Below are 24,788 nucleotides of genomic sequence, written 5' to 3'. Positions count from 1 at the left end.
CCGGCTCCCGCCGAGATCACAACCCTCAGCTCCGCCACGTGGAACGGGGGCGCCAGATGCCGGTCCCGGTCCCCGCGCCGCCTCCCCCCTTCCTCAGGTCCTCACCTGCGAGAGGACCCCGGGACCGAGAGAGGTCCTCTCGCTGGACCGTCCGGGACGGCCGAGGGTCGAGGTGGGTTGGGCAGCGGGGTGGGATGCTCGGGAAGACAGGTAGTCGGAGGGGAGGACAGGGCGGGGGGTGGCAACCGCGTCTCCTCGGGACTCGGGAACGGAAACAAGAAGTAGTCTCTCAGTCCGGGAGAAAAGGATGTCTGAGAAATGTCTGCTTTGCGAGTCCACACAAACCCAAACGGAAAGATGGGCATGACCCATGATCTCGCCATCCGGGGAGTGGGATCTCATCTTGTATGAGTGGGATAATGGAGGACGCTTTGAATCTTGTCTTCTGAGCTGTTGAGAAGGTAGGTAGGAATTAAGGGGCTCACTATCTGCTTGGCATTGTGGAGAATAAAAAAGTATCACATGTAACTGGAGTTTTGAAAGTGCTTAGTATTGCTAAAGCAAAGAATGCCAACTTGGAAGTCAGAAGGGCACGGTTCCCTTTCCTGTCCTGCCATTAAAAAGGCTCTGTGACCTTGGGAAAATTTCTTAACCTCTCAGTTCCCCAGCCTCATCTTAAGAAAGTTCAGATGCATTGTAAAAATTAGAAATGTATATGAAAACACCTAGTATAGTGCCTGATACAGAAACTCGGTAAAAGTTTGAAGTGAACTGCATAGCTAATAATTCCCTGTGTGGATTAAATAGCAGCCGATGGAAGATAGAACACCAGTACCACCTCCTACCTGTTGTAGGATAGTTTCTGTAGAGATTTCATGGAGCTTTGAAAATGTTTGTGACTTTTCATAGTTTATGATGGCAAAACTGCATGAAACTTAGCCTTAAATGGGGGAGAACTTTCTCTGCAACCTAAGCAACCAATTTTTCAGCTGCTCTTTCTGCTTCTAGTCTCAGCTGAACAGTTGGAAGCTAGTTAGCTCCTGCTAGTCAACAGTAGTCCTGTCTGGTGTCTAATGCCCTAAGGAAGATGGCCAAGCTTGGAGAGAGAGGAATGGTCAGGGAAGATATGTGAGGCAATGTGACATAATATAGAAGACCCAGGCAGCATCCAGGTTACAATTAGAAGCTCTGAGTCAACTCAGGAAGTTATGAGATGTGCACCTGACTCAAAAACAAAGGAGCTGGATGTCAACACATGGTCAAGGTGCTGAAGAAACCTGAAAACACAGTGGGAAATTGCAGGGCGGAGTTGCAAGGAGGGTAGTACCTTCATTTCCTGACCAGTTTATTTAATGTTCCTGGATAGGGAAGTGTTACTTCATCACATAGCTGAGGAAGTCCTCCTCGTGTTTTTGAAATTGAGAAGCTGTATGTATATAAATATTGATGATACTGAAAAGAAAAACTGATAATGTGGAAAGAGAGAAGGGATGGGTTGAATAGATTGATGCCTGAGGAAAAGATTAGAAGTTTATATACTTATTACAATTAAGTGCGGGGTCCTAAGGCTCCCAGAGCCTCCAAAGGGAGAAACAGTTAGTGAACAGTGGTGGGTAGTTTCATTCAGGAAGATTTTTCTAGGAATAATTGGGTGAAAAAAACTTTGTAATTACCATTTATTGAGCTGTGAAATATGCTTTACATGTTTTACAGTTGTCTTAAGATGCAGGTAGTATTATCATTTTGTAAATTGAAAAACTGGGACTCAGGTTAAGTTCTTTGTCCAAGGTCACACAGGAGTGGTTAGAGAGTGGGGTCTGATGCACCTATTGGTAAATGGCCTCCCCAGATAATCACATTATTTTAATGTGATTGACAGAAATTTGCAGAATGATGGTGCTTATTCTCACCTTAATGGTAACAGTGTTTTATTGATGAAGATGAGTCTTGCAGACAGTTTTCACTGCTGTATCCCAAGTAATCAAGATAGCTAAGGAAAGATGGAACAATTCTTTTGTTATTCTGGGAGCCATTGGCCTGTAGGTAGAGGCATGGCAGTATATGAGATCTCTGTCCTGTGAGTTTCCAGATGCAGTTGCAGGTAGAGAAGACTTAAGCATGTAGATGTAAAGCACTGCTCATCACTTTCTACCTACAATGCCAGATTCTCAGCCATTTAGGTCCTTCCCTTCTTGACAGCAGGAGGCAGGCTGCTCACACCCCTCTTTACTGTGGGTCGTGGCTCAGACATACTTACTTTAGTATATCATATAGCTCATATAAAGCCTTACTTAGGCTCAAAGCTTATTTAAGGAGAGACAGAGAACACATGATGGGGCTGTGTAGCTATTTTAGATTAGGGTACAGTGGGGTTTAATCAACACGGTCTTTGGTCAGGCCATTGATGAGTTTTGGCTGTGGTGCTTATCTAGTAAGTGTGGTCCTGAGGCTGTTGGTTTCTTTTCTAGCTGGTTCTAGTGAGCCCCTCATCAGTGCAGTATGACAGCCTACTTCGGCAGATGTGGGAGAGGATGGACGAGGGATGCGGAGAGACCATATATGTCATTGGGCAGGGATCAGGTGAGCATAGTTTTTCTTTCACTATATTTTTAAAAATTATTTAGAGCACATTTTCCCCCTTTATTAACTTTCCTGCTCATGTGTCTCAGTTGCAGTGATTCTTTAGTATCTGCAGAACTGTTTGGAAGACATAAAAGTAAATGTTAATTCCTGCCTTAGTGGTCATAATATGCTTAATTTTAAAGATGCGCTTTCCAAGCAGTTTTACAGGTACTTCTTTTCTACCTCCAGTATTCTACATTTGCTTAAAAGGAAATGCAGCACAAAGCAAGGAAACTTCTTGTCCAAGGTATTAGAGCAAGTTATAGTTAGGTCTAGAATTAAGCCTGTCCTGGGCAGCTCCAGGCCCTGTTTACAGATACTTACTTCCTGCTTAGCAGAAGACGGTTTTGATTCTTCTTGATGTCAGCAAGGAAAAGACTACAGACTTCTTCACTTAGGCTGACTTGCCTTAGACCACACTGACCATTCATTCTGGATAACTGTGATAACAGAGGTCCTCTTCTCTCCCCGCTAGATCCTGTCAGACATGTAGGCTTGTAACCATTCTGGGAAGGACTGGTTATTGTCCTCCAACCTGCTTATTCATTATAATGGGGCCCACTGTTTTAGAGGATGGTGGCTCCCATGACAGATCCCAGATTATGACATGAGCTTTTTTAACCCCTCGTTGCTCCTAGCTTAACCTTCAATACAAAGCATACTTACCCTCATCTTTATTATGACACTATCTTTGCTGAAATGACAGCTGAGATTTGTTTACAATTATGAATTCCGACTGTACCAGCTCTTCTCTCTGTCATCTTGCAGGAAGCCCAGAGTGGGCCTGGATGCATCATTTAAAGAACAGTTTTCTTTTCTGAATGTAGGCTTTGTAAGTCAGGCAATAATTTTGTTGTCCGAGTTTAAGACAGAGGAAATCTCAAAATCATTCTTTAACTCTGACACGTATTTACTAAGTATTTTCTAAGGCTTTATACTGTTGCAAAATTCTTTTGGATACTTACAATCTGGTCCCTACCTCAAGGAGGAAAGATGACATAGATACAAATAATCTCGGTGGACAATAATATTTGGAAATACTGCAAGTGACACAAGAAGAAGGGTTTGAGCTCCAAATACTGCTGTACCTTCCTTTGAAATGTCTGTCATATCTGTCCTTCCCATCCTTGCTGCCACCTCCCCAGTTGTGGGCCTTCTAACCTAAAAGAAGGGCTGGTCAGAGAGATAGGAAAGCCAAGAGGTTGCATGTCAAGAAAGGCAGGGAGTTAGTCAGCTTTGTCAAGTGCTACAGAGGCAGCAATGAGTGTCAAGTTCAAAAAAAGCCATTCCATTTGGTGACTAGGAGATCATTGATAGCCTTTTGAAGTCTTTTATGTCAGGTACACATCTGGCCTGCTGTAATAAGATGAACCAGTCAAAGATTACTTCATGCTTGTAGAATTTTAGAAACCACATATGTCACTTTTGAAAAGTGTTAATACTATTCTTTGAAGACCCACATTCTTATGACCTCCTCTTTCCCTTATCCTTTAATTGGACTCAATGAATTTTACCATGCCTTGGCAACTCACAACTAATTAACTCTCTGTGGCAAAGCGAAAGATGTCAGGCATTCATTAACACATCTCCTACGCACCTGTGCATTATCTTTGCATCTACCAGTTGGATGCTATGGATTCATAGTGACTCCTTCCTGCTGGAATTCTTTAGAGGCAGAAAGAGATAATAACTAGTTAAACAGGTTGAACATCAGAGGAGTAAACCAGATGCAAGGCTCCCAGGGGTCAGGTTCATCACTGACTTTCTGTGTGTCCTTGGTGTTTCACTTCTGTTTATCATTCCTTCCTCAGTAAAATGGTGATAATGACATGTTCCCCACCTTACCTCAGAGAAATTTTACATGGATAAATTAGACATTAAAAAATTCTAAGCAATGCAGAGCAATGTACTATTTTTTTTTTCCCCTTTTTGTCCTTTTTACTGACCGGTAACAGGATTGCAACCCTCGGTGTCGCGCCCGTACTGGGGACCGGCANTTTTTGTCCTTTTTACTGACCGGTAACGGGATTGCAACCCTCGGTGTCGCACCCGTACTGGGGACCGGCAACCGGCAACGGGATCGCAACCCTCGGTGTTGCACCCACACCACGCTCAGCCAGTGAGCGGGAACTGGTCTCCACATGGGATCCGAACCCTCGGTGGGAGCGCCACCACGCTCCCAAGTGGCGCACTGGAGAGGGCGCCACCGGGCCGGCCTTGAGCAATGTACTCTTTAAGTATACATTCTTTTTTTTTTTTTTAAAGATGACCAGTAAGGGGATCTCAACCCTTGACTTGGTGTTGTCAGCACCAGGCTCTCCAAAGTGAGCAAACCGGCCATCCATAGGGATCCGAGCCATAGCCTTGGTGTTATCAGCACCGCACTCTCCCAAGTGAGCCACGGGCCGGCCCCTTAAGTATACATTCTTAATTTAAGGTTAATATTTTAAAAGGAGGCAATATGGCCTAGTAGTTTAGGGTCTGTAGCCTCGCGGGTCTGGGTTTGCCTATTGACTCTTTTCCTTGTCTTGAAATAGGGATAATAATAGAATCCGTCCTATGGTGTAATAGAGAAGATTAAATGAGAATTCAAGGAAATCACTTGGCATATAGTAAGCACTATATAAATGTTAACTAGTATAAATAGTTGCAATAGTAATTTTTAAGGGTCTCAAGTTGTAGTTGATTTACAAATTTTTTTTTTTTTTTTAAAGATGACCGGTAAGGGGATCTCAACCCTTGGCTTAGTGTTGTCAGCACCACGCTCAGCCAGTGAGCGAACCGGCCATCCCTATATAGGATCTGAACCCGTGGCCTTGGTGTTATCAGCACCGCACTCTCCCGAGTGAGCCACGGGCCGGCCCCCATGAAATTTTTTTTAAAAAGAACCTTGTTTGTTTCCCAAATACTAAGCCATGAATTTCTAAGAGCCAGGTACTATATCAAGAGTTCAAGGGACACAGGAGCGTTAAGTCTTTGTGGGGAAGTTAGGAAAGGCTGCAAAGAGGAGCTGCCTCTTGAATTGATTCTAAAGGATGAGTAGGAGTTTTCCAGGGAAATGGAAGCAGTAGTGAGCGGGCAGAGAAAACCACCTGCACAAAGGCATGGAGGCATTGGAGACTGGAATATTTGGTCAAGCAGAAGTAACCCAGTGACAGGGCCGGCCCGTGGCTCACTTGGGTGAGTGTGGTGCTGATACACCAAGGCCACGGGTTCGGATCCCTATATAGGGATGGCCGGTTCGCTCACTTGGGAGAATGTGGTGCTGACAACACCAAGTCAAGGGTTAAGATCCCCTTACCGGTCATCTTTTTTTTTTTTTCCTTTTTGTCTTTTTTACTGGCCGGTAACGGGATCGCAACCCTCGGTGTCGCGCCTGCACCGCGCTCCGCCAGTGAGCGGGAACTGGTCTCCACATGGGATCCGAACCCTCGGCGGGAGCACCTCTGCGTTCCCAAGCGGTGCACTCTCTAGTGCGCCACCGGGCCGGCCCTACCGGTCATCTTTTAAAAATAAAAAAAGAAGTAACTGTGTGAGGTGAGGAGTGGCAGGAGGGGAGGCTGGACAGGTAGGTATGTAGAGCCCAGATCCTAAAAATCCAGGGAGCCTTTGCAGCATGTTGAGTAGGAGAATGTATATAGGAAAAGTAAATGAGCTGGCAGGATGGAAATCTGATTAGGATTGGGCCTGGCTGAATATAGTAACTAGTAACTAGACCTCTGCAGCTTTTCTCCTTGGCCTTTGTCTCCACTCCTACATAATGAGGAATGCAACGCATGTTGGAGAAGGGTTATATGACTGACTGAGAGCCCTGATGGACAAGGTGACATTGGTGATGGCCCCTGGTGTGAAGCAGGACCTGAAGGCACTGCTTTTCATTATACAGAAGTTGGATAATATTGGGGTGTCTGGCAGGAATGGCAGGGTTAGTCAGGCTTCTCTCAGAAACACTTCCAACAAGCCCTTCTCTAACCCAGAATGTTTTCAGAGCTCACTTGGCCATGCATTTAGAAACTCCTCAGCCCAACTGCCCCCTCTTTCTTCTTCTGTTTTGCATTTTACAGACATTTGAGGACTTGATATAGGGAATGTACCCCTCCTAGGGCATCAGGGAATGTTTGAAATATGATCTCTGTCCTCAAGATACTTAATGTGTTGTCGGGCAGAACATGTATCCAAAACACTATTATACAAAGCAGTACATGGTAAATGCTGTAAGGGAGAGCCAACATTTGTGGGGCCTCTGAACAGAACCAATAAGATTTTGACAGAAGGAGGTACACTGATGGGCTTTCCAGGATAGGAAATCCATTAGTAAGGGTGTGGAGCTAGGACCATGCAGGGAACATGGGTGGAGGGGGCTGTGACTGGGCCACTTGCTCTGGGACAGAACTTACAAGGGGAGAAGAAGGAAGGGGTGTGGAGTAAATGGCAGAGGCCCTAAAGGATGTGGGGCTGGGGAGGAATGCTGCTGGGCCTGGGGAGCCATTCAAAGGCTTTGACCCAGAAATGACAATGTCAGAACTGTGACATTAAATATGTGGGTCTCTGCAGGATGGTTGGAGGGAGTAGAGACCGGATTTGCTAAGACCAGTTAAGAGTCTGTTGTGGTGATTCAGGTAGAATAAGGGCCTGTAATCAGGCTGGTGGCAGTGGATTGGCAGAAAGTGTAGGTAGCAGAGAAAGAAGGGCAAGATAAAAAGTTAGAATCAGCAGGACTGGACTGATGAGAGTGCTAAGCTTAGGTGACTGGGAGGATGGTATTGTCATTATCAGAAATAGGGAAGGCGAGAGGAGGGACTGGTTGGGCATTGAGAAGAACTCTTGCTGGAGGAAAAGACTCTAGGTTTGGAATCCGAAGGCCTGAGCTCCCATGGCCCCTCTGCTTCTTCCCAGCTCTGAGACCTCTTTGGGTTCTATTTATTCCACTTTTTTTTTTTTTTTTTTTTTTTTTTTAAGAAGATGGTGCTATAAATGATTTTACAGTTTTCAAAATGACAGTTGAAAGCATAGAATGAAATGGCCAAGGGGAAAGTTTAGAGGAGACATCAGTAGTCCACTGATGGACTACTGGAAAAGACTGGCATTCAGGGGACAAGAAGGGGGTGGGGGCCATATCAGGAGAGGTCAGGTGATGGATGAGCAGGGTGGGAAGGAAGCGCTTTGGGAAGGAAGCGCTTCGAGAAGGAAAGGCAGGTGGTGGGTGGTGTCAAATGCTGTAGGGGTCAAGAAAAGGGCATAGGATAGAATGGCTAGAAAGCCATAGATGATGTTTGAAAGCTGCATTTCTTCTAGGGTTGTTAGGTTCAGGGTGAGTAGGTGGTGAGGGGACACAGTCAACAAATGTTGGTTACTCTTGAGATGGTGGTGGTAAAGGAAAAGCAGAGGAGATGGTTGCTCAGTAGATAAGCAGGGGCAAGGCAGGAGGGGTGGTTTTCCTTTTCTTAGTTTAGGAGTGACTTGAGCTTGTTTGTAGGAGAAGAAGTGGAGGCAGAGGAAGAGGAGACAAGAAGAATACTTGATGCTGCAGGGTCTTTCAGAGGTAGCAAAAGAGAAGAAGGTTGCACATGCACAAGGAGGGGTTAGCCTAGGGAAGGAGCAGGGGCGCTTTTTGAAGCAGGATGGCTGGGGAAAGGCTGAGGGAGTGATTATGCAAATGAAATGGACAACACTGGGAAAGTGCCTGAGAGGGGGTTGTCATACAGTAGGTGCTCAGTAACTGGTTGGTAGGTCCATCCTTCTGTCTGATTCCCTTCCTCATCTTGAGCTCTCAAACTCATTTTTCCAGCTGCTTACTGGATATTTCATCTGAGCCACCTCAGTTAAAAATTATCTCTGAAAGGGCTGACTGGTTAGCTCACTTGGGAGAGTGCAGTGCTGATAAGTCTAAGGTCAAGGGTTCAGATACCCATACTGGCCAGCCTCTGAAAAAAAAAATCATCTCTAAAATAATTCTTAAATCCTCTCACCATTTTCCTTCATCTTCCTGTCCTCATTATCTCTTGCCTAGGTTATTAGAATTACTTCCTAACTGGGCTCCCCCTTTCTGGTCTCTTGCTTGCCATTGCATGCTCTCTACTGCTGTCCAGGAGCTCTTCTAACCCACAGCAGTGTGATGGTATTACCCCCTGCTGAAACCTCCCAGGCTTCCCACTGCCTGGTTACAAAAGATGTCTTGCTGCTATCTGATGTCTGTCTGCCGTATCAGCTTCCACCTCTCATGTGGTCTCCCATCACTCAACGTCACCCATCCTGCTCCCCAACACACTGAGCTTCTTCCTGATCCCTGAGTGTGTCATAATCTGCCATGCGCCATGATTTGTTCTTCCGGCTAGGATGTCCTTCCTCCTTCCTCTGCAGGGTCATTCATTTCTCATAGATGGAGACCCAGCTTGGAGTCAGCACCCAGCAAAGCTGCCCTCGGCTTCCCCAGGCAATGCTTTACATTCTCTTCATACGGTTCTGTAGTACAACAGTCAAGCTGTATTGTGGTTAGTTAGTTTCCTGTCTACCTCTCCTGCAGCAAAGCTGCCCTCGGCTTCCCCAGGCAATGCTTTACATTCTCTTCATATGGTTCTGTAGTACAACAGTCAAGCTGTATTGTGGTTAGTTAGTTTCCTGTCTACCTCTCCTGCTGGGCTGTGAGCTTGCTAAGGACATCTGTATTGCCAGTGGCCGGCATGAGGCTTGGCATAAAACTTAGGATAGTCTCAGCAATTGTTGTTGAGTGAATTAATAAGTGCCCTGCTTGATGAAGAAGCCCATGGTACTATTATATCTTAACTCTGTGTGCACTCAGGTTATCTCTCAAGAAGAGAACACTGTGTTCTCCAGTGCCCAGCTGGGCCTTTGTTAGGTGGGGTTGATGCGCTGGCTTATTGGCAGGCTGGTTGGTCAGGAACCCCTTTCTTGCTGATGTCTGGGCTCTTGTCACCAGATGGGACTGAGTATGGGCTGAGTGAAGCTGACATGGAGGCCTCGTACGCCACAGTGAAGAGCATGGCGGAACAGATAGAGGCCGACGTCATCCTCCTGCGAGAACGTCAAGAAGCTGGGGGCCGTGTGCGTGATTACCTGGTCCGGAAACGAGTAGGAGACAATGACTTCCTGGAGGTCAGGTGAGGAGGCCTCACAATAGTTCAGGGGTCCCCCACTGCATGGTCTAGTGCTTTACAAAAAATGGTGATTGAGCCTGTGACACTCGGTATGCCAGCCCCACCTTCCCTTCCTGAGGTGTGGAAAGAGTGTCCAGGGACATGATTGCTCTGTTCTCTATTTCTGTACTTCCCTGTCCCTCTATAGTTCCATTTGGGAAGAATGGGAGAGGGGCCAGCTATACATTCTGTGGCCATTTTGTGGTTTGTAGTTTTCCCATCAGCTTGCAAGTCTAAAAACCAGGGAAATGGAAGAGAGCATTTTGTGCTTCTTGTGGCTTTGGGGCTCCTCCTGGCAGCATTGGAGAAACCAGTGGAAGTTAAGGGAGAAGAGCCATTGTGGGAGCCTAGTTCCTCCTGAATAGCTCTTTGTGCTGCCTGGATACAGCTCCAGGAATATTCCCAATGTGCTCATTCAGGAACAGGAGGAGCAGTGAACCGGAAGGGCTCAGGGGTGAGCCTGGACTTACAGATCCAGGTACTGGGGTTCCGAGTTGTCTCTTCACCTCGCTCATTCACTAACTCTCACATGGATGTATGGGTCTGTTCATGTACATGCAGGGTAGCAGTAGTGGGCAACGTGGATGCCGGCAAAAGCACGCTTCTGGGGGTCCTGACACATGGGGAGCTGGACAATGGCCGAGGCTTTGCCCGCCAGAAACTCTTCCGCCACAAACATGAGATTGAATCTGGTCGCACCAGCAGTGTGGGCAACGACATTCTGGGCTTTGACAGTGAAGGCAATGTGGTGAACAAGCCCGACAGCCATGGTGGCAGCCTGGAGTGGACAAAGATCTGTGAGAAGTCCACTAAGGTTATTACCTTCATCGACTTGGCTGGCCATGAGAAGTACCTGAAGACCACTGTCTTTGGCATGACTGGGCATTTGCCTGACTTCTGTATGCTCATGGTAAGTGTGAGGTGCACTTCAGTAGGGAAGGCTTCATCAGAGCTGGTTGGGGTGTGGTTATGTGCAAGTGTTTGAAATTGTTCTGAGATTGAGGCCTGTTGGTTTGGGGGGCTTTGATGTTGGGTAAGGATGGCAAGTTTTGCAGGGCTGCCCTGTCCTCTGAGCTCTACTCTCTTATCAAGGATTGAACCTTGATCTCTCCCGTACATTGAACCAGGCAGGGATTCTCTTGGTAAAGTGCCATTTGCAGACCTCTCTTATTCTGGGGAAAGGCACAGAGGAGGGTGTCTTATGGGGCTTACTTATTACTTTCAGAAATGTTTTCCCCAGAGGCTTCGGCTGCTTGAGGAGGTAGCACCAGGTGGCACCCTTAGAGAGTTGGGGAAGAAATGGAGGAGAGCACCATAAGTGGGTACAAGCCGCAGTCAGGAGGGCCTGAGATGTGACCTCTTCCAGAGCCTGGGAGGGGTATCAGCCAGTGCACAAGCCCTTGTTGTGAGGCGCTTGCATGCCTGGCCCTTGCTAGCCTGATGATACAGCAGTGATCAGGGCTGTCCTAGGGCTCCTGGAGAGCTTATAGTCTATGTGTTAAGGTTTTTAAGTAGCTTGTCATGTACATTACCTGAAAAGCAAAAGAAGCAGAGGGCTCTGTGTTGGATCCTCTTGCCAGCTTTGCATTTGTGTCCCACTGATCTTCCTCTCTGGATATTGAGTGGGAGTGGTGAGGCCCACAACCTTGTGCGTAGCTTCACAGTTTTTACAGAGAGGGAGCGAGAGTGCACATGTGTGAATGAGCAAGTTTTCCTCTGGCAAGTCCTTCCCAAACCCTTTCTCCATTTCCCAATTCCTCTAGCTGCCTGTATTAAGAAGGGTAGTAAACACAGCATCTGTTAATAGCAAACTTGATCAAGTTGCCCCACAAACACAGGTTCTCAGGAAAATTCTCCCCAAACTGGAGAGTAATAAAGAGAGGCAGAACTCTTGTTGGCTCTCTGCCTAGGGTTCTTGGGATCTCAGCATGAGTTCATCTCCCATTTCATTAAACATTGCAAAGGGCTATTACCAACTTTCTTGATTGAGCTAAGAAAAGCTCTCCAGGAAGGGGTCTCAATGGAAGATCCACAGGGATATTTGGGGAAGTTGTTGAGTTGGTAATAAGAAGGGTATAGAAACCAGTTTAAAGTGTTTTTCTAGGGCTGGCCCATGGCTTACTCGGAGAGTGCAGTGCTGATAACACCAAGGCCACGGGTTCGGATCCTATATAGTGATGGCCAGTTTGGTCACTGGCTGAGCGTGGTGCTGACAACACCAAGCCAGGGGTTAAGATCCCCTTACCAGTCACCTTTTTTTAAAATGTTTTTCTAACTGAGCTACAGTGATCAGTACCAATTAATGGAAATATCTTCACCCCAGACAAAATGTTCATATCTGACTTTCCATAAGTCCATAATCCAAACAAATCTTAAAAATTCTGTTGAAAAAAATGAAATATTTGATTATTCTTCCATGGCAATTAATTTCCAGGAAAAAAGTATTTAAAATATATAGACCACAGAGTGTTAGAGCTCTCTCTTATCCAGGTTGGGAACAAAGCAAGTCTGGGTTGAATTGGAAAGGTGGTTGAAGGACATGGGAATTATTAGGAGGAAGATCATGGAGGTGTCCTGGTATAGGAAAAAGGAACACAGTCAGGCCTGGGTCAGCTGTGTCAGTGGGGTGGTGACTCACCTGTGAGCTGGGGTGATCAAATGAGAGCATCTTAGTGAAGACACTCTGGAATGTGAGCACTATATAAATACATCATGGTAATTTTTGTTTTGGTAAGTAATACAATCATATGGTACAAAAATAAAAAGGAACCAAATGGTTTATAGTGAAAAGTCTCCCTTCCTTCTCTGTGTAGTTTCCTCCTAGAGACAACCAGTATTTCCAGTTTCTTGTGTATCTGCCAGAGATATTTTATACTCATACAAGCAAATGTGTTATACATTTTCTACCTCCAATTTCAAACATTCAGAAAAGTTAAAAGAATAGTATAATGAATACCAGAAACCCACCACTTAAATTCAACAATTATTGGGCTGGCCCCGTGGCTCACTCGGGAGAGTGCGGCGCTGGTAGCGCCGAGACCGTGGGTTCACATCCTATATAGGGATGGCCGGTGCGCTCACTGGCTGAGCGTGGTGCGGACCACACCGTGCCGAGGGTTGTGATCCCCTTACCGGTCAGGGAAAAAACAAAACAACAACAACAACAACAACAACAAAAAAAACCAAAAATAAATTCAGCAATTATTGGGCCGGCCCAGTGGTGCACTGGAGGGTGCGCCACTTGGGAGTGTGGCGGCGCTCCCGCCGAGGGTTCGGATCCCATGTGGAGACCGGTTCCCGCTCACTGGCTGAGCGCAGTGCGGGCGCAACACCAAGGGTTGTGATCCCGTTGCCGGTCCCCAGTGCGGGCGCGACACCGAGGGTTGCGATCCCGTTACTGGTCAGTAAAAAAGACAAAAAGGAAAAAAAAAATTCAGCAATTATTAACATTTTGCCATATTTGTATACGTGATGGATGCATATATGTATATATGTTTTGTTTGGGTGTTCTTTATTTTTTGACTGAATCATTTGAAAGTAGGTTGTAGACATTGTGACTCTTTACCCCCAAATACTTCTAAAACTGAGGTCTGTCTTCTACTGTTACTGTAACCAAGAAAATGAACAATAGTTCCCTAATAGTCTCTAGTATCTAGTTTGTATTTACATTATCTCAGATATTCCCCAAATGTCTTACAGCTTCTTTTTTTTAAGACAGTGATCCAATCACTCACTTTTTTATGGTAGCATACTATCTACACCTTACTTTTTTTTTTGGTGGCGGCTGGCTGGTACAGGGATTAAACCTTGGACCTTGGAATATACCTTGCTATTTATTTCCATTAAAAACATATATTAGAGATTACCCCATATCAGTAGATAAAGAGTTTCCTTTTTCTTGTGTGTGGCACGTTTTGAGCATGTGCCCTAATTTCTTTTAAGTAATCTTTATTGTGATATTTCAAAACATTTATTCTCTCTAGCTGCCAAAAAACAAAAATAAAACCACTTATTGTTACTGGAAGGAAGAATAGTAACAGTAATAACAGCTGCCATTACTTGAACACCTAGTTCATGCTGGTTCTCTGCCGGACCCTTCATATATGTTATGGCATTTAAATTTCAAGTGACCTTCTAGAGTGGATATTGTTATCCCCCCATTTTACAGATGGGGAAACTGAGGGCCAGGGATGTTAAGCTGAATCCTCTTTGATGACTCTGGGCAGTTATTTTTCCCAAACTGTCTGGGTTTGTCTTTTTTATTGCTTACAAGTCTCCTCAGATTTTGATAGCCCACATCGTTGAGTCAGGGATTAAAGTAATCTGTGCCCAGCACAGCTTTTTTCTTTGAGGCCCTTTGCCCCACACACCAGCAATCTCTGTCTCTCTTGTCCTGACAGTTCTTTTCTGTGTTGGGGCAGGTAGGCAGCAATGCTGGCATCGTGGGGATGACCAAGGAGCACCTGGGCTTGGCATTAGCACTCAATGTACCTGTCTTTGTTGTAGTCACCAAGATTGATATGTGTCCTGCCAACATCCTGCAAGGTAAGTGAAGCCTCTAGTCAGCAGCAGCTTCTCTGTTTGGGGCCGTCACCCACTGTGCCTCCTTGGTGGTATCTTCTGCTTCTTCCTTCCCTATTTAGCTCTTGTTCTGAGCACAGCTCAGCATTATCCTCTGATCTGTATGCCTATGGTTCCAAGTGTAGGATCCTTGAGATCCCTAATCTGGCACCTCTTTTCAGGTGATCCCAGTCAGATGGAATTGGGTTCTACCATCTAAGCTGGATGTGTTTGGAAAAGTTTGGGCAGAAGATCTAATTACCTTTTACCACTAAAGCTTCAACACAGGGTTGCAGGACTAGACCTTTGTGCATTTCTCCCTCACTGCTGCAGATTATAGAAGAGAAGTAGAGAGGTATTCTTTTGGAAGGCCTCATAAAGACCTCTCCTGGACAGTTAGAAGTCTGCAGGTCCTTTTGTCAGATGAGATTTTTTTTCCAGGAAGCAGTGCATTCTGGGAAGAACATTGTCCTTCTCAGGATCCCCCAAGGCACTTGCTTACAGTATGCAGGTCCTCTAAAGACCATGGAGAAATAGGTTTTTCAGACTCACAGCCTTAGAAAACAGGCCCTGTCTGTGCTCTCTCTTTTCTCTCACATTCCCATCCAAAGTTTTGATCTTGCTTTTTGCTTCTCCAGGCATTGTGGCATTTAAACTGGTCCATCTGTCATAGTCTGTTTCCTGCTTGCATCAGTAATGAACGGACCCATCTTGCCCTGGAAACCTGGCCAAAGAGAAGGCTATGTCCTCTAATTCTGTTCCATTTCACCCTTTAAGAAACCCTGAAGCTATTACAGCGCCTGCTGAAGTCACCAGGCTGCCGGAAGATCCCCGTGCTGGTACAGAGCAAGGATGATGTGATTGTTACAGCCTCCAACTTCAGCTCCGAAAGGTAATGGGTGCGGAGCCTGGAGGGCCGCAGCAAATGATAGGCCTGGAATGACTGTCAGTTTATGAGGTCTCATGGAAACACCACATCAGAACACCTCTCACCATTCAGAGATTGGAGGAAATAGAAGGTTCTGGTCTCAGAATGAGGTCTCCCATGTCGGCAGTGTTGCCCCAGGGGCTATATCAGGTGACCCAGATTCTGAGATCCTGGTCTCCCTGAGGTTGGAATTCCAGGTGAGTTTTCAGTGTCCTCCTCTGTGCAATGGAAATAATATTACCTTCCCCATAGGGCTCTCGTGAGTTTTGGAAATGATTTATGTAAAGCACTTAGCGCTGTGCCTGGTTGGTGTATGATAAATACATGGCCATTTTTATAGCTGTAATTATTAATTTTTTTGTACTGTTGTTTCTCAAAAGCCCTGTAATCACAGATCAATTTTGACATTTACTCAATAATGTATCCTTTCATTCCATAAATATTTATTGATGTTTGTTCTGCCTGGCTGTTCATTTAGATGTTGAAGATTCATAGTTGACATGAACCCAGTCCTTGTCCTCAAGGTGTTCAGCTCCTTGGTCAGAGCTTCTCTTGTTCGTAGTGAATTTTGCTAACTCTGCTCCTTCGCCCAGAGCCCAGGCCTTCTTAGAAGCAGTCTGCCTCCTGATTTGGTCTACGGTGCAAGACCCAGAGCAGCCTGGCTTTTTTGCCCGTGCCTCTACCTTGATGCTCTCTTCGGCAGCACCAGATGGCCAGCAGAGGGCACTTTTTAGACAGCCCCATTTTAGCTCATTCACATTTTTACATGCTTATTCTGTGCAGGCACTATTTCTAGGAGTTATGGGGAATATATAATTCCTGATCTCAAGAAGTTTAATTCACCCTGAATAGGAGAGACAGGCCATTTAGATGACTGATGGAAAATCAGATGGAGTCATGTGTAACAGACATGAAAAGCTCTCCAGGAACTCAGAGGGGTTGAGATGGGCTCTGAAGTATGAGAAAGGTTTGGAAGTTGGATAAAAGGGAAGGAATCCAGGAAGGAGAAACAGAGTGAGCAAATCCATGGGAGCAAGAAAGTGCCAAGCTTTTAGGAGAATGGAAGTTTCTCTGGTATGGTTAGAATATAGGAATTCGAGAGAAATGAATGTGCAAAGATGGCTATAAGCCCGAGTGTGAAGGGCCGTGAATGTTGGGAGAAGGGATTTGGGCTATCTTCTCTGCAGTGGAAAGACGGTTAAGGATTTTAAGCAAGGATGTGTATGCTTGAGGAAGAAGAGGCAGTCGTGAGGTTCCAAAGTAGGGCAGTGATGGAGGGACAGAGAGGAAGGGACAGGTGTCAGAGACAAAACTCAGTAAGAGGAGAAGGCCTTGTAGCAGTTCTTGCTAGTAGTTGCTAGGTCAAGGGCTTAAGAGTCAAGCCCTCAGAGGCAGGTGAAGGAGAAGTGGGGTCATTAGCAATGGCATCTGCTCCTAGAGTACTCTTGCAGTTCCCAGCGTGTGGCGGGGCAGGAGCTGACCACCTTAGCTCCTCTCTCCTTTTTCTTCCCCTTCAACTTAGGATGTGCCCGATATTCCAGATCTCCAATGTTACAGGCGAGAACCTAGATCTGTTGAAGATGTTCCTCAACCTCCTCTCCCCCCGCACCAGCTACAGGGAGGAAGAGCCTGCTGAGTTTCAGATTGATGACACCTACTCTGTCCCAGTAAGTGGCTTCTGGTGGGACTGAGCAGAGTAGGTGGCTGGGTGGGCATTTCCTACAGGGGCATCACGGGGTGTGTCTGTATTGGGGATGGACTAACTGGGCTGAGGTCTTCTCCTTGGCAGGGTGTGGGCACAGTGGTGTCAGGAACAACACTGAGGGGCCTGATCAAGCTGAATGACACACTGCTGCTGGGCCCAGACCCTCTGGGTAACTTCCTGTCCATTGCTGTCAAATCCATCCATCGCAAGCGCATGCCTGTCAAGGAGGTGCGGGGGGGCCAGACAGCTTCCTTCGCATTGAAGAAGGTGAGTGTCGATAATACTAAAGACTCCCCTCAGGCTCCATTATGCTGGACTCTGGGTCTGATGCTTTACTCGCCATTTCCAGTGCTGGTGACTGCTCTGCAAGATAAGGATACTGACCTTACTTTTACAAATGGGAAAACCAAGGCTTAGAGAGTCCAGTGACTTGCCCAAAACACACAGTGCTAGAACCAGGGCTTGAACCAGGACTGCCTGCCTCCTAAACTCTTTCTCCCTGTAGTGCCTGAGCATAGTGCCCTGAGCTCAGTAGTGAGGTCAGATAGGAGTGTCCCTTCTGTGCAGGGGATTCTTCTACTTAGGGCCATTGAGGTCTGCAAAAAATCCTCTTCTCATTCGGCCTTCTCATGGGGTTTGGGCGAGTTCTAGCTTTGGGGTCACCTACCTTCCCCACCAACCAAATTAGCCAGGAAAAGTGGGACTTTATTCCCTCCAGTGGTCAGGTCATGCTCACCATGTTCCTGCCACCTGAATACTTGACTTCCCTTGCCTCATCACCCATCCTTCAAGGCCCAGCAGCTAAAATACCAGCTCCTGCATGAAGCCTTTCCTTACGCCAAGTAGCAGTGTTAAGGCTTCTCACATAGCACCAAGTCTGCCTCCTGCTGTACACTGTAGAAGGTCCAGTGTGGTAAGGGGACAAGGCTGAGTTGGAGTTGTACCAGCTCCTGCATGAAGCCTTTCCTTACGCCAAGTAGCAGTGTTAAGGCTTCTCACATAGCACCAAGTCGGCCTCCTGCTGTACACTGTAGAAGGTCCAGTGTGGTAAGGGGACAAGGCTGAGTTGGAGTTGTTCCTATTCCTAGAAAGACTCCTCTTCCAGGACCAGAGGGTGAAACCAGAACACATCACTGTCCCTGAGTTCTGGGGTTCCCTCTTTCTTTCAGATCAAGCGCTCGTCCATCCGGAAGGGCATGGTGATGGTTTCCCCACGCTTGAATCCCCAAGCCTCCTGGGAATTTGAGGCTGAGATTCTCGTCCTCCACCACCCCACCACGATTAGCCCACGCTACCAGGCCATGGGTAGGTGTCTAAGGCCCTGCCAGGCCAGGAAGCCCCCACTCTCACTCCCCACTAAAGGTGCTACAGCAACCCAAGCACTGTAGTTCCAGCTCCAGCCAAGAGGCAGTTCACCATCCAGTTTAGTGATGTCATTCCCTCTGTTCCACCACGAGCTGCGCCATTTATTCAGTTCCGCACACACTAACTGGGGGCTGGGCTGTAAACCCAGACTTGTCCTCAAGGACCTTACCTTCATTCCTTTTGTGAATATCTGCTGAACACTGCCGTGTGCCCAGTGGTGTTGCCAGGGTGCTGGGAGCAGAGATGAGATGGGCAAAGGCCTTCCCTCCAGGAGATCACAGTCCAGAGAGGGGGCATACATGCAAACAGTGCCCTGTAATTCCAGGAACTAGGACCCCTGTCTGTACAGGGCCTGGGGGTGGGGGCAGGGGGTGGGAAAAGGTGGGAGAGTGTGAGGCAGAAGCAGATCCAGGAGCAGGCCTCCCAAGGCCTTCAGCTCTGGAGATGAGCCCCACACTGCCACAGCTCAAGCATATTTCACGCTTTCTCTTGCTGCTTCCCCTTGTGCCGAGGCCACAGAGCGGTTCAAGCCTGTCCTGACCTTCTTGCTCCCTTGGCAGTGCACTGTGGGAGCATCAGGCAGACAGCCACCATTCTGAGCATGGACAAGGACTGTCTGCGCACTGGGGACAAGGCCACTGTACACTTCCGCTTCATCAAGACCCCTGAGTACCTGCACATAGACCAGCGGCTGGTATTCCGGGAAGGTCGCACCAAGGCTGTTGGCACCATCACCAAGGTATGGTGGGGCAGACCTCCTTGCCTTTTCCCAGGAAGCACCAGGGGCCACTCCACTTCTAGAGAGCATGAGCACAACAGGCTCTTCTTGAGAAGCTGAGGAGTCTCCCTAACTTCCAGGGGCAGAGGCACAGTCACTGCTTTGGGAGAGCTGGACTAGCACAGAGGTGTGGCCTTGGTGCCATCTTCTCCGCTCTCCCTGAGAGGTGTCCCTGGGCCTCTCATCCTAGGCTTTGGTGGTGACCATGGAAGAGAGAAGGTGAGACTAGGGCATGGCCTTTCTCTGTAGGAAATAATGCTGGCAGCGTGTCTAGGCCTAGCAAGGGTCAGCCTCCCAGGTGCCAGCACAGACTCCTGTGGCCTGGCAGGGGCTGCAACTGAGATCTCCCCTCACAGCAGTGGGTCTGGTTGCAGTGAGTGTTGGACAGTGCAGGGGGAGTGGGTGTGAGTTCCCTTGGGGCTTGAGCTGTTTGTGTGTCCTGGAGCCCACCTTTTGCCCTCTGCAGTTCTCGTCCATGGCTTTGGGTAGGGGCATTTGATAGAGTGGTTTGACCCTTACTCCAAACAGAGGAAGAAGTGGCATGAACCTGTCTGAGATCTTGGAATCAGCCTCAGGCTGGCCTTTCCTCCAGAATGGTCCTCCTTGGGCTCATCTGTGGTCAACCTGGGGTGCAGTGTTTATGTGTGGGGGGTAGGGAGGAGGTCATGTCCTTAAAGGCCTGCTTGCCTCTGGGACTGAGAGTTTGGCGGAGGCTGCAGCACACCCTGTGATGTCCTCTGGGACTTAGCTGGCCTCCTCCTTGCTTTGTTTGAGATTGAACTTAGGCCACAAGGGAACATCCCAAATCAGTCACTCCTGGGTGGTAGCTTTTAAGATTTCTGATAGCCAGAGAAACCTGAAGTTAAAACTTGCCCCAGTCTCTTATCACAGGCGCAGCAGCAGGATCTGGGGGCTGGAGGTGCAGCTGATACTCTGAGGAGTTTCAGCCACCTTAGCAAGAAGCAGAGCTTTGAGTTCAACTCCCCAGGCTCTGGGCAGCCTGGGAACTGGGCTGACTGGGAGGTGGCAGACAGGTTCACAGATTTGTCTGCTGGAACAGCAGCTGGAACAGGATAGAGCCTTTCTGGGCTGGGCAGAGGCTAGAAGTGAGGCATCAGCCTCTGGCCATGGCAGTCCTGGGCTGCTAAGTGGGGACGAAAACACTTCTCATCCCTACTGCCTCCTGTCATTGCCCTCCTGCCATCCGCCTCGCCCGAGGCCAGCCAGATCAGCCAATGAAGAGTTCCCAAGAGAAGGGGCGCGGGGGTGGCAGCTGAGCTGAGCCACTGCCCTGTAGCTCCAGCCTCACCCTCACCTCCTTGGCTCCACAGCTCCTTCAGACCACCAACAACTCCCCAATGAACTCCAAGCCCCAGCAGATTAAAATGCAGTCAACAAAAAAGGGCCCCCTGACCAAACGAGAAGAGGGGGGCCCGTCTGGCGGGCCAGCGGTAGGGGCACTCCCCACTGGAGATGAAGCTTCCTCTCTAGGGGCTGTGCAGCCGGCTGCAGCAAGCAGTCTCCAGCTGCAGGTGAGTGTGGGCTCCATGGCCTCAGGCAGGGTGGCACCAGGGTGGCAGGGGGTGCGGCTGTTACTCTGATTTGGTGGAGGAGAGCCTCAGGCATAGATAGAATGTGTTTTCCACCAACTTCTGGCAGGTAAGTGCTGCTAAGTGTGAACTGTTTATCTCTTAAGGCAGTGTTTTGTAAACTATGAGATGTGGCCTACATAAATCAATTTAATTGGTTCTGATTAGAATTTGGTTTTAATGAAGTAAAATAGAATAGGAAAATGTCAAGGTTTTCCTTTCATAGTAAGAGTACATATTGTTTGTGGGTGGGGAAGCAATATATGTGTGCACTGCAGTCCAATAGGTTAGAGGGTCCTCCTGTGTCCCCTCCCTGACATGTACACATCCTGAAGGGGAAGTGGCCTTGGGCTATGTCAATGCTGCTCTGACTTGGCATCTCCCAAAGTAGTTCTCTCCTGGCCTAATGAGGTCTGGCACTCCCTCGCACTCATCTTCCCATGGCCTCTGCCCTTGTCGGACCCCTCTTTGGAGAAAGTGGCTTCTGCCTGGATCTCTCTGTCCATTCTGCTCTCTCTCCCATTGAACCTTTCCTCTGGTTCGTTCACTTCCTTTCTGCTTCCATCTGTCAGTAGCAGTGAATGTTGATTCTTGCTCTTCTTTGTGCTTCTCTGAAGGGCTTCCCCTTACACCTTTATCACTCACATGCATCCCACCACCCTGCAAGGAGGGCAAGGTGGGCTCCATTTTTCAGACGCGAAGTGCTGCGAGCAAGGTCACCTAGTGAATTCCTGGTCAGGTTGGGGATAGGGCCACACTGCCTGCCTGCTCATCTTGTGTCCCCTTTTTCCTGCTGCCCCTGCCCCTCTGCTGTCCTGCCCTGCTCCCCATGGACCAGCAGTTCTCAAGCTCCTTTTTTCTCTTTTTCAGCCCAAACCCAGCAGCGGGGGCCGGCGACGAGGGGGCCAGCGCCACAAGGTGAAGTCCCAGGGGGCCTGTGTGACTCCTGCCAGTGGCTGCTGAATCTTCCCCTGCCCGCCCCCCTCCCCCCGCCACCACCCAAGGAATCCTCACACACTGGCCACTGCTCCCCCAGATGGGCAGAGCAGCTCTGACCACCACCTGCCGTCCCCCAGGCCACAGCCGGAGCCTCCTTACTCCCCCCACCCCCATTTTCCAGGGGGTTGTAATTTATAAGCTGAGGAAGGCGGCCGACTTCTGGAGGACTGCCCTCCCATCCTCTTCCCTGCCTTCTTCCCCACTCACACATTTTTTGTACATCTGGGCCCTTAGTTTTTATTCCTTTTATTATATATCTCTGTCTCTAAGTGTGTGTGTGTGTGTGTGTGTGTGTGTGGTGCAGGAGTGCCGCCAGTCAGGGCCCTGTCGGTCTCTCTCCTTTTCTCCTCCATGACTGGCTGCCCACCTGCCTGCCTGCCCGCCCATCTGTTGGGCTGTGTATCTGTCTCCATGCGAATCCTCAGGGCCTTTAGAGGGTGTGAGGAGCTGAGGGAGCCCGCCTCCCGTCTCACTGCTCCTCTCGGCACTCACAGGCCTCTTCTGTGGGGCTGGAATCTGGGCTGAGGGGCTCCTGGGATTCGGTGTCTGCTGCTGTGAGAGCAGAGAATCCCCAATCTAGGACTTGGGGATTTTAACAGGGAGAAAATGGTGGCTTCCCCTTTTCTTTCTCTCCCTTTTTCCCCTTAAACCCGCAAACAGGTAATGCCCAAAGCTCTTCAGCTGTAACCTGTAGATGTGTGGAGGGGAGTAGTGATTGGATTATAGGACCCTCCCCATCCTTGACTCTGACCCTTGCCACTGACCCAAAGACAGCTGATGAGTTTTCCCCTTGGAGACAATCCTCTGTTTGCCTGGGCTGTCCCGGGCTACTCCTGGCTTCTGCTGATCTGCCCCACCTGGAGGCTCTCACCTTGCCTAGGAGCTACCTCCTGTGGCTTGGACTGTGGCTTTTTGCTGGGCTTAGGGGCACTGGTTACTAGACTTGGGTCTGGGCCTGCTCAGGAGCATGTTTTCTAGTACCTCCTGTTGGGGTTACAGAGATGTCCTCTGGGCTAGGCTGGACTGGAACTCCTCCTTCCCTACCACATCACTCCCACACTGCTGCTACAGGAGCAGAATAGTGACAAGCCTGAGACTCAAGTTTGGAAGCCCTGATTGGGGTACAGGGAGGGCAGGTAGGGGATAGTGCAGGGGTATCTTCCAGGCCCAGCACAGAGCATTTAGTCCTCTGGAAGAATTGCTGCCTGGAATGGGGGAGGGGGTGCGCAGGCCAGAAATGACAAAGTGGGCTCCTAACCAGCCTGGACTGAGCTCTGCACTGAAGCCCTCAATTTAGGGTGGGCTGACAGGACAGGATGTGTTCCTGCGCTGGCTGAGTCCTTCAGCCTTGCCTCCTTCCTGTCCTGTTCCCAACCCTCTCCTTTCTTCCTGCTTCCTGACTGCTGGTCCCCTCCCCTCCTTCCAACTGTTTCTAGTTATCACTGACCTGTGGCCATGGACTGATCAGACCAGCATTCAAAATAAAAGTTTGTTCTAACCCGACAGTGTTGTGTTCCCTGCCCACCTCCTCCAGCTGGAGGTGCTGCCACAGGGAACCTGTTGCTGTGCCTGAGCTTGAGCCCTGCTGGCAGCCCAGCTCAGGGCAGGGCTTTGGGGAGCCTGGCTTCCCCTGTCAGGCAGGCATGGCTTCAAAGTTCAGGCTCCTCCACCGGCTGTGTGACAGGACAAGTTACCAACTTTCTCTGAACCTCAGTTTCCTCATCCCCCACAAATTCCACCGTCAGGGTTGTTGTGCATATTGATTGGGTGAGAGACGGTAGGTGAGGCCCTGGAGTTCCCTGCACGTGGGAGGTGCTCCCTCAGGACCCAACGTATGTGGCCAGGACTGCCAGGGGCTCTCCCATGCTTCATGTTCTTTTACATTCACAGTTACCGTCCGAGATAGGTGTTGTTTTGTTTTTCTAGTGAGGGAAACTGAAGAAGCTCAGAAGTGTCACCAGCAGGTGTTAGTTCCTGCGCCAGCCCTTCCCCACAGTTTTTCCTCGTCAGCTGCTGCGGCTTGTCCTTTGCCCCTTCTGTTGTCTATTGGCTGCTTCCCTCTCGCTCTTTGCCCTGGCTCTGGCTCCACTTCCAGGGGCTGCTGCCCACAGGTGCCTCTGTAATAGGAGGGCTCTGGCACTGAGGACCCTGACGTGGCAGGGGCTGTGGAGTCTTTCTGCAGGCCTTCACCATGGGGGACCTTGTTTTGTCTTTTGTCCCTGTAAGTGGCAGTGGTTGCCAGAATCATTCTTTGCATTCAGGAGCTCTGGCCACCACCCTGGCCTCTGCCCACAGACATTCAGGAGGATGGGTCTGGATCTGTGTGATCACCAGGCACATACCTGCTAGCAGGGAGCTGATGGAATCCAGTGTTTTACTGACGTTGACAGGGACTACAAAAGTCCATTCAGGTCTCAGCCCTCCCAGCTATTCATTTGGAACAAAACACCAGCCCTTTTGCAGTTGATAAAGAATAAAGTTGTTAATCCAGTCATCTGGAGTGGCAAGGCCTGGCTCTTCTATGCCTGCAGCAGTAGGTGTTTGTGTCGTCTTTACTGGGAGTGAAGTCCTGTATGATGGGATGGGGATTGAGATGGCCAGATCCCTGACTTCACAGTCTGGACCACTGTTCTGGCTTGTTGACCACCCTGACACGGAGTGAGATGAGGAGAAAGGAACGTGCCATGGTGCAGGGGAAGTAGAAGCTTGATTGGGGCTGGAGGAAGTGCCATGGAGAAGATGGTGTGGGGGCTGTACTGTGTGGGGCCAATAGGATTTGAATGTGTGCACATGGGCAGAGGGTATGTGCCTGGCCCAAGAGGGCATGAACACAGGCACCGAGCTCTAACGGTGTGTGGGGCAAGTTCCAGGGACTTGTGTATTGGTGCCAGTCAGGGATATCTCCTTTGTTGAAAATGGTGCTAGTTACAGAGCAGGTATTCAGTCAATTAGGGGAGGCGAGCTCAGGCCCAGCTGTTTCCTAGGACTCAGAGCTGGCCCAAAGGCTCCGGGCTGGATGTGTGTTCCACCCAGCCCCCTCCCAACTGACCAGGGTTCCTGCCTTTAATTTCTCACTCGTGATGAGGAG

General features: G+C 48.7%; 1 protein-coding gene across 1 annotated transcript; it reads left to right on the top strand.

The window, feature by feature from the left end:
- Window positions 1–2,474: 2,474 nt before the first annotated feature.
- GTPBP1 (GTP binding protein 1) lies at window positions 2,475–24,194 on the top strand. Its single transcript, XM_008566867.1, has 11 exons — window positions 2,475–2,580; window positions 9,560–9,740; window positions 10,338–10,686; window positions 14,198–14,321; window positions 15,114–15,228; window positions 16,787–16,931; window positions 17,054–17,236; window positions 18,139–18,274; window positions 18,895–19,073; window positions 20,444–20,644; window positions 21,572–24,194. The coding sequence occupies exons 1-11, from the start codon at window positions 2,520–2,522 to the stop codon at window positions 21,662–21,664; spliced, it is 1,767 nt and encodes a 588-aa protein (XP_008565089.1). The 5' UTR covers window positions 2,475–2,519; the 3' UTR covers window positions 21,665–24,194.
- The last annotated feature ends 594 nt before the right edge of the window (window positions 24,195–24,788 follow it).

The sequence above is a fragment of the Galeopterus variegatus genome, unplaced genomic scaffold, assembly GCF_000696425.1.
Source record: "Galeopterus variegatus unplaced genomic scaffold, G_variegatus-3.0.2 Scaffold274, whole genome shotgun sequence".
NCBI lineage: Eukaryota > Metazoa > Chordata > Mammalia > Dermoptera > Cynocephalidae > Galeopterus > Galeopterus variegatus.
The sequence above is the reverse complement of the archived record's forward strand: the minus strand, read 5'-3'. Positions and strand labels throughout refer to the sequence as shown.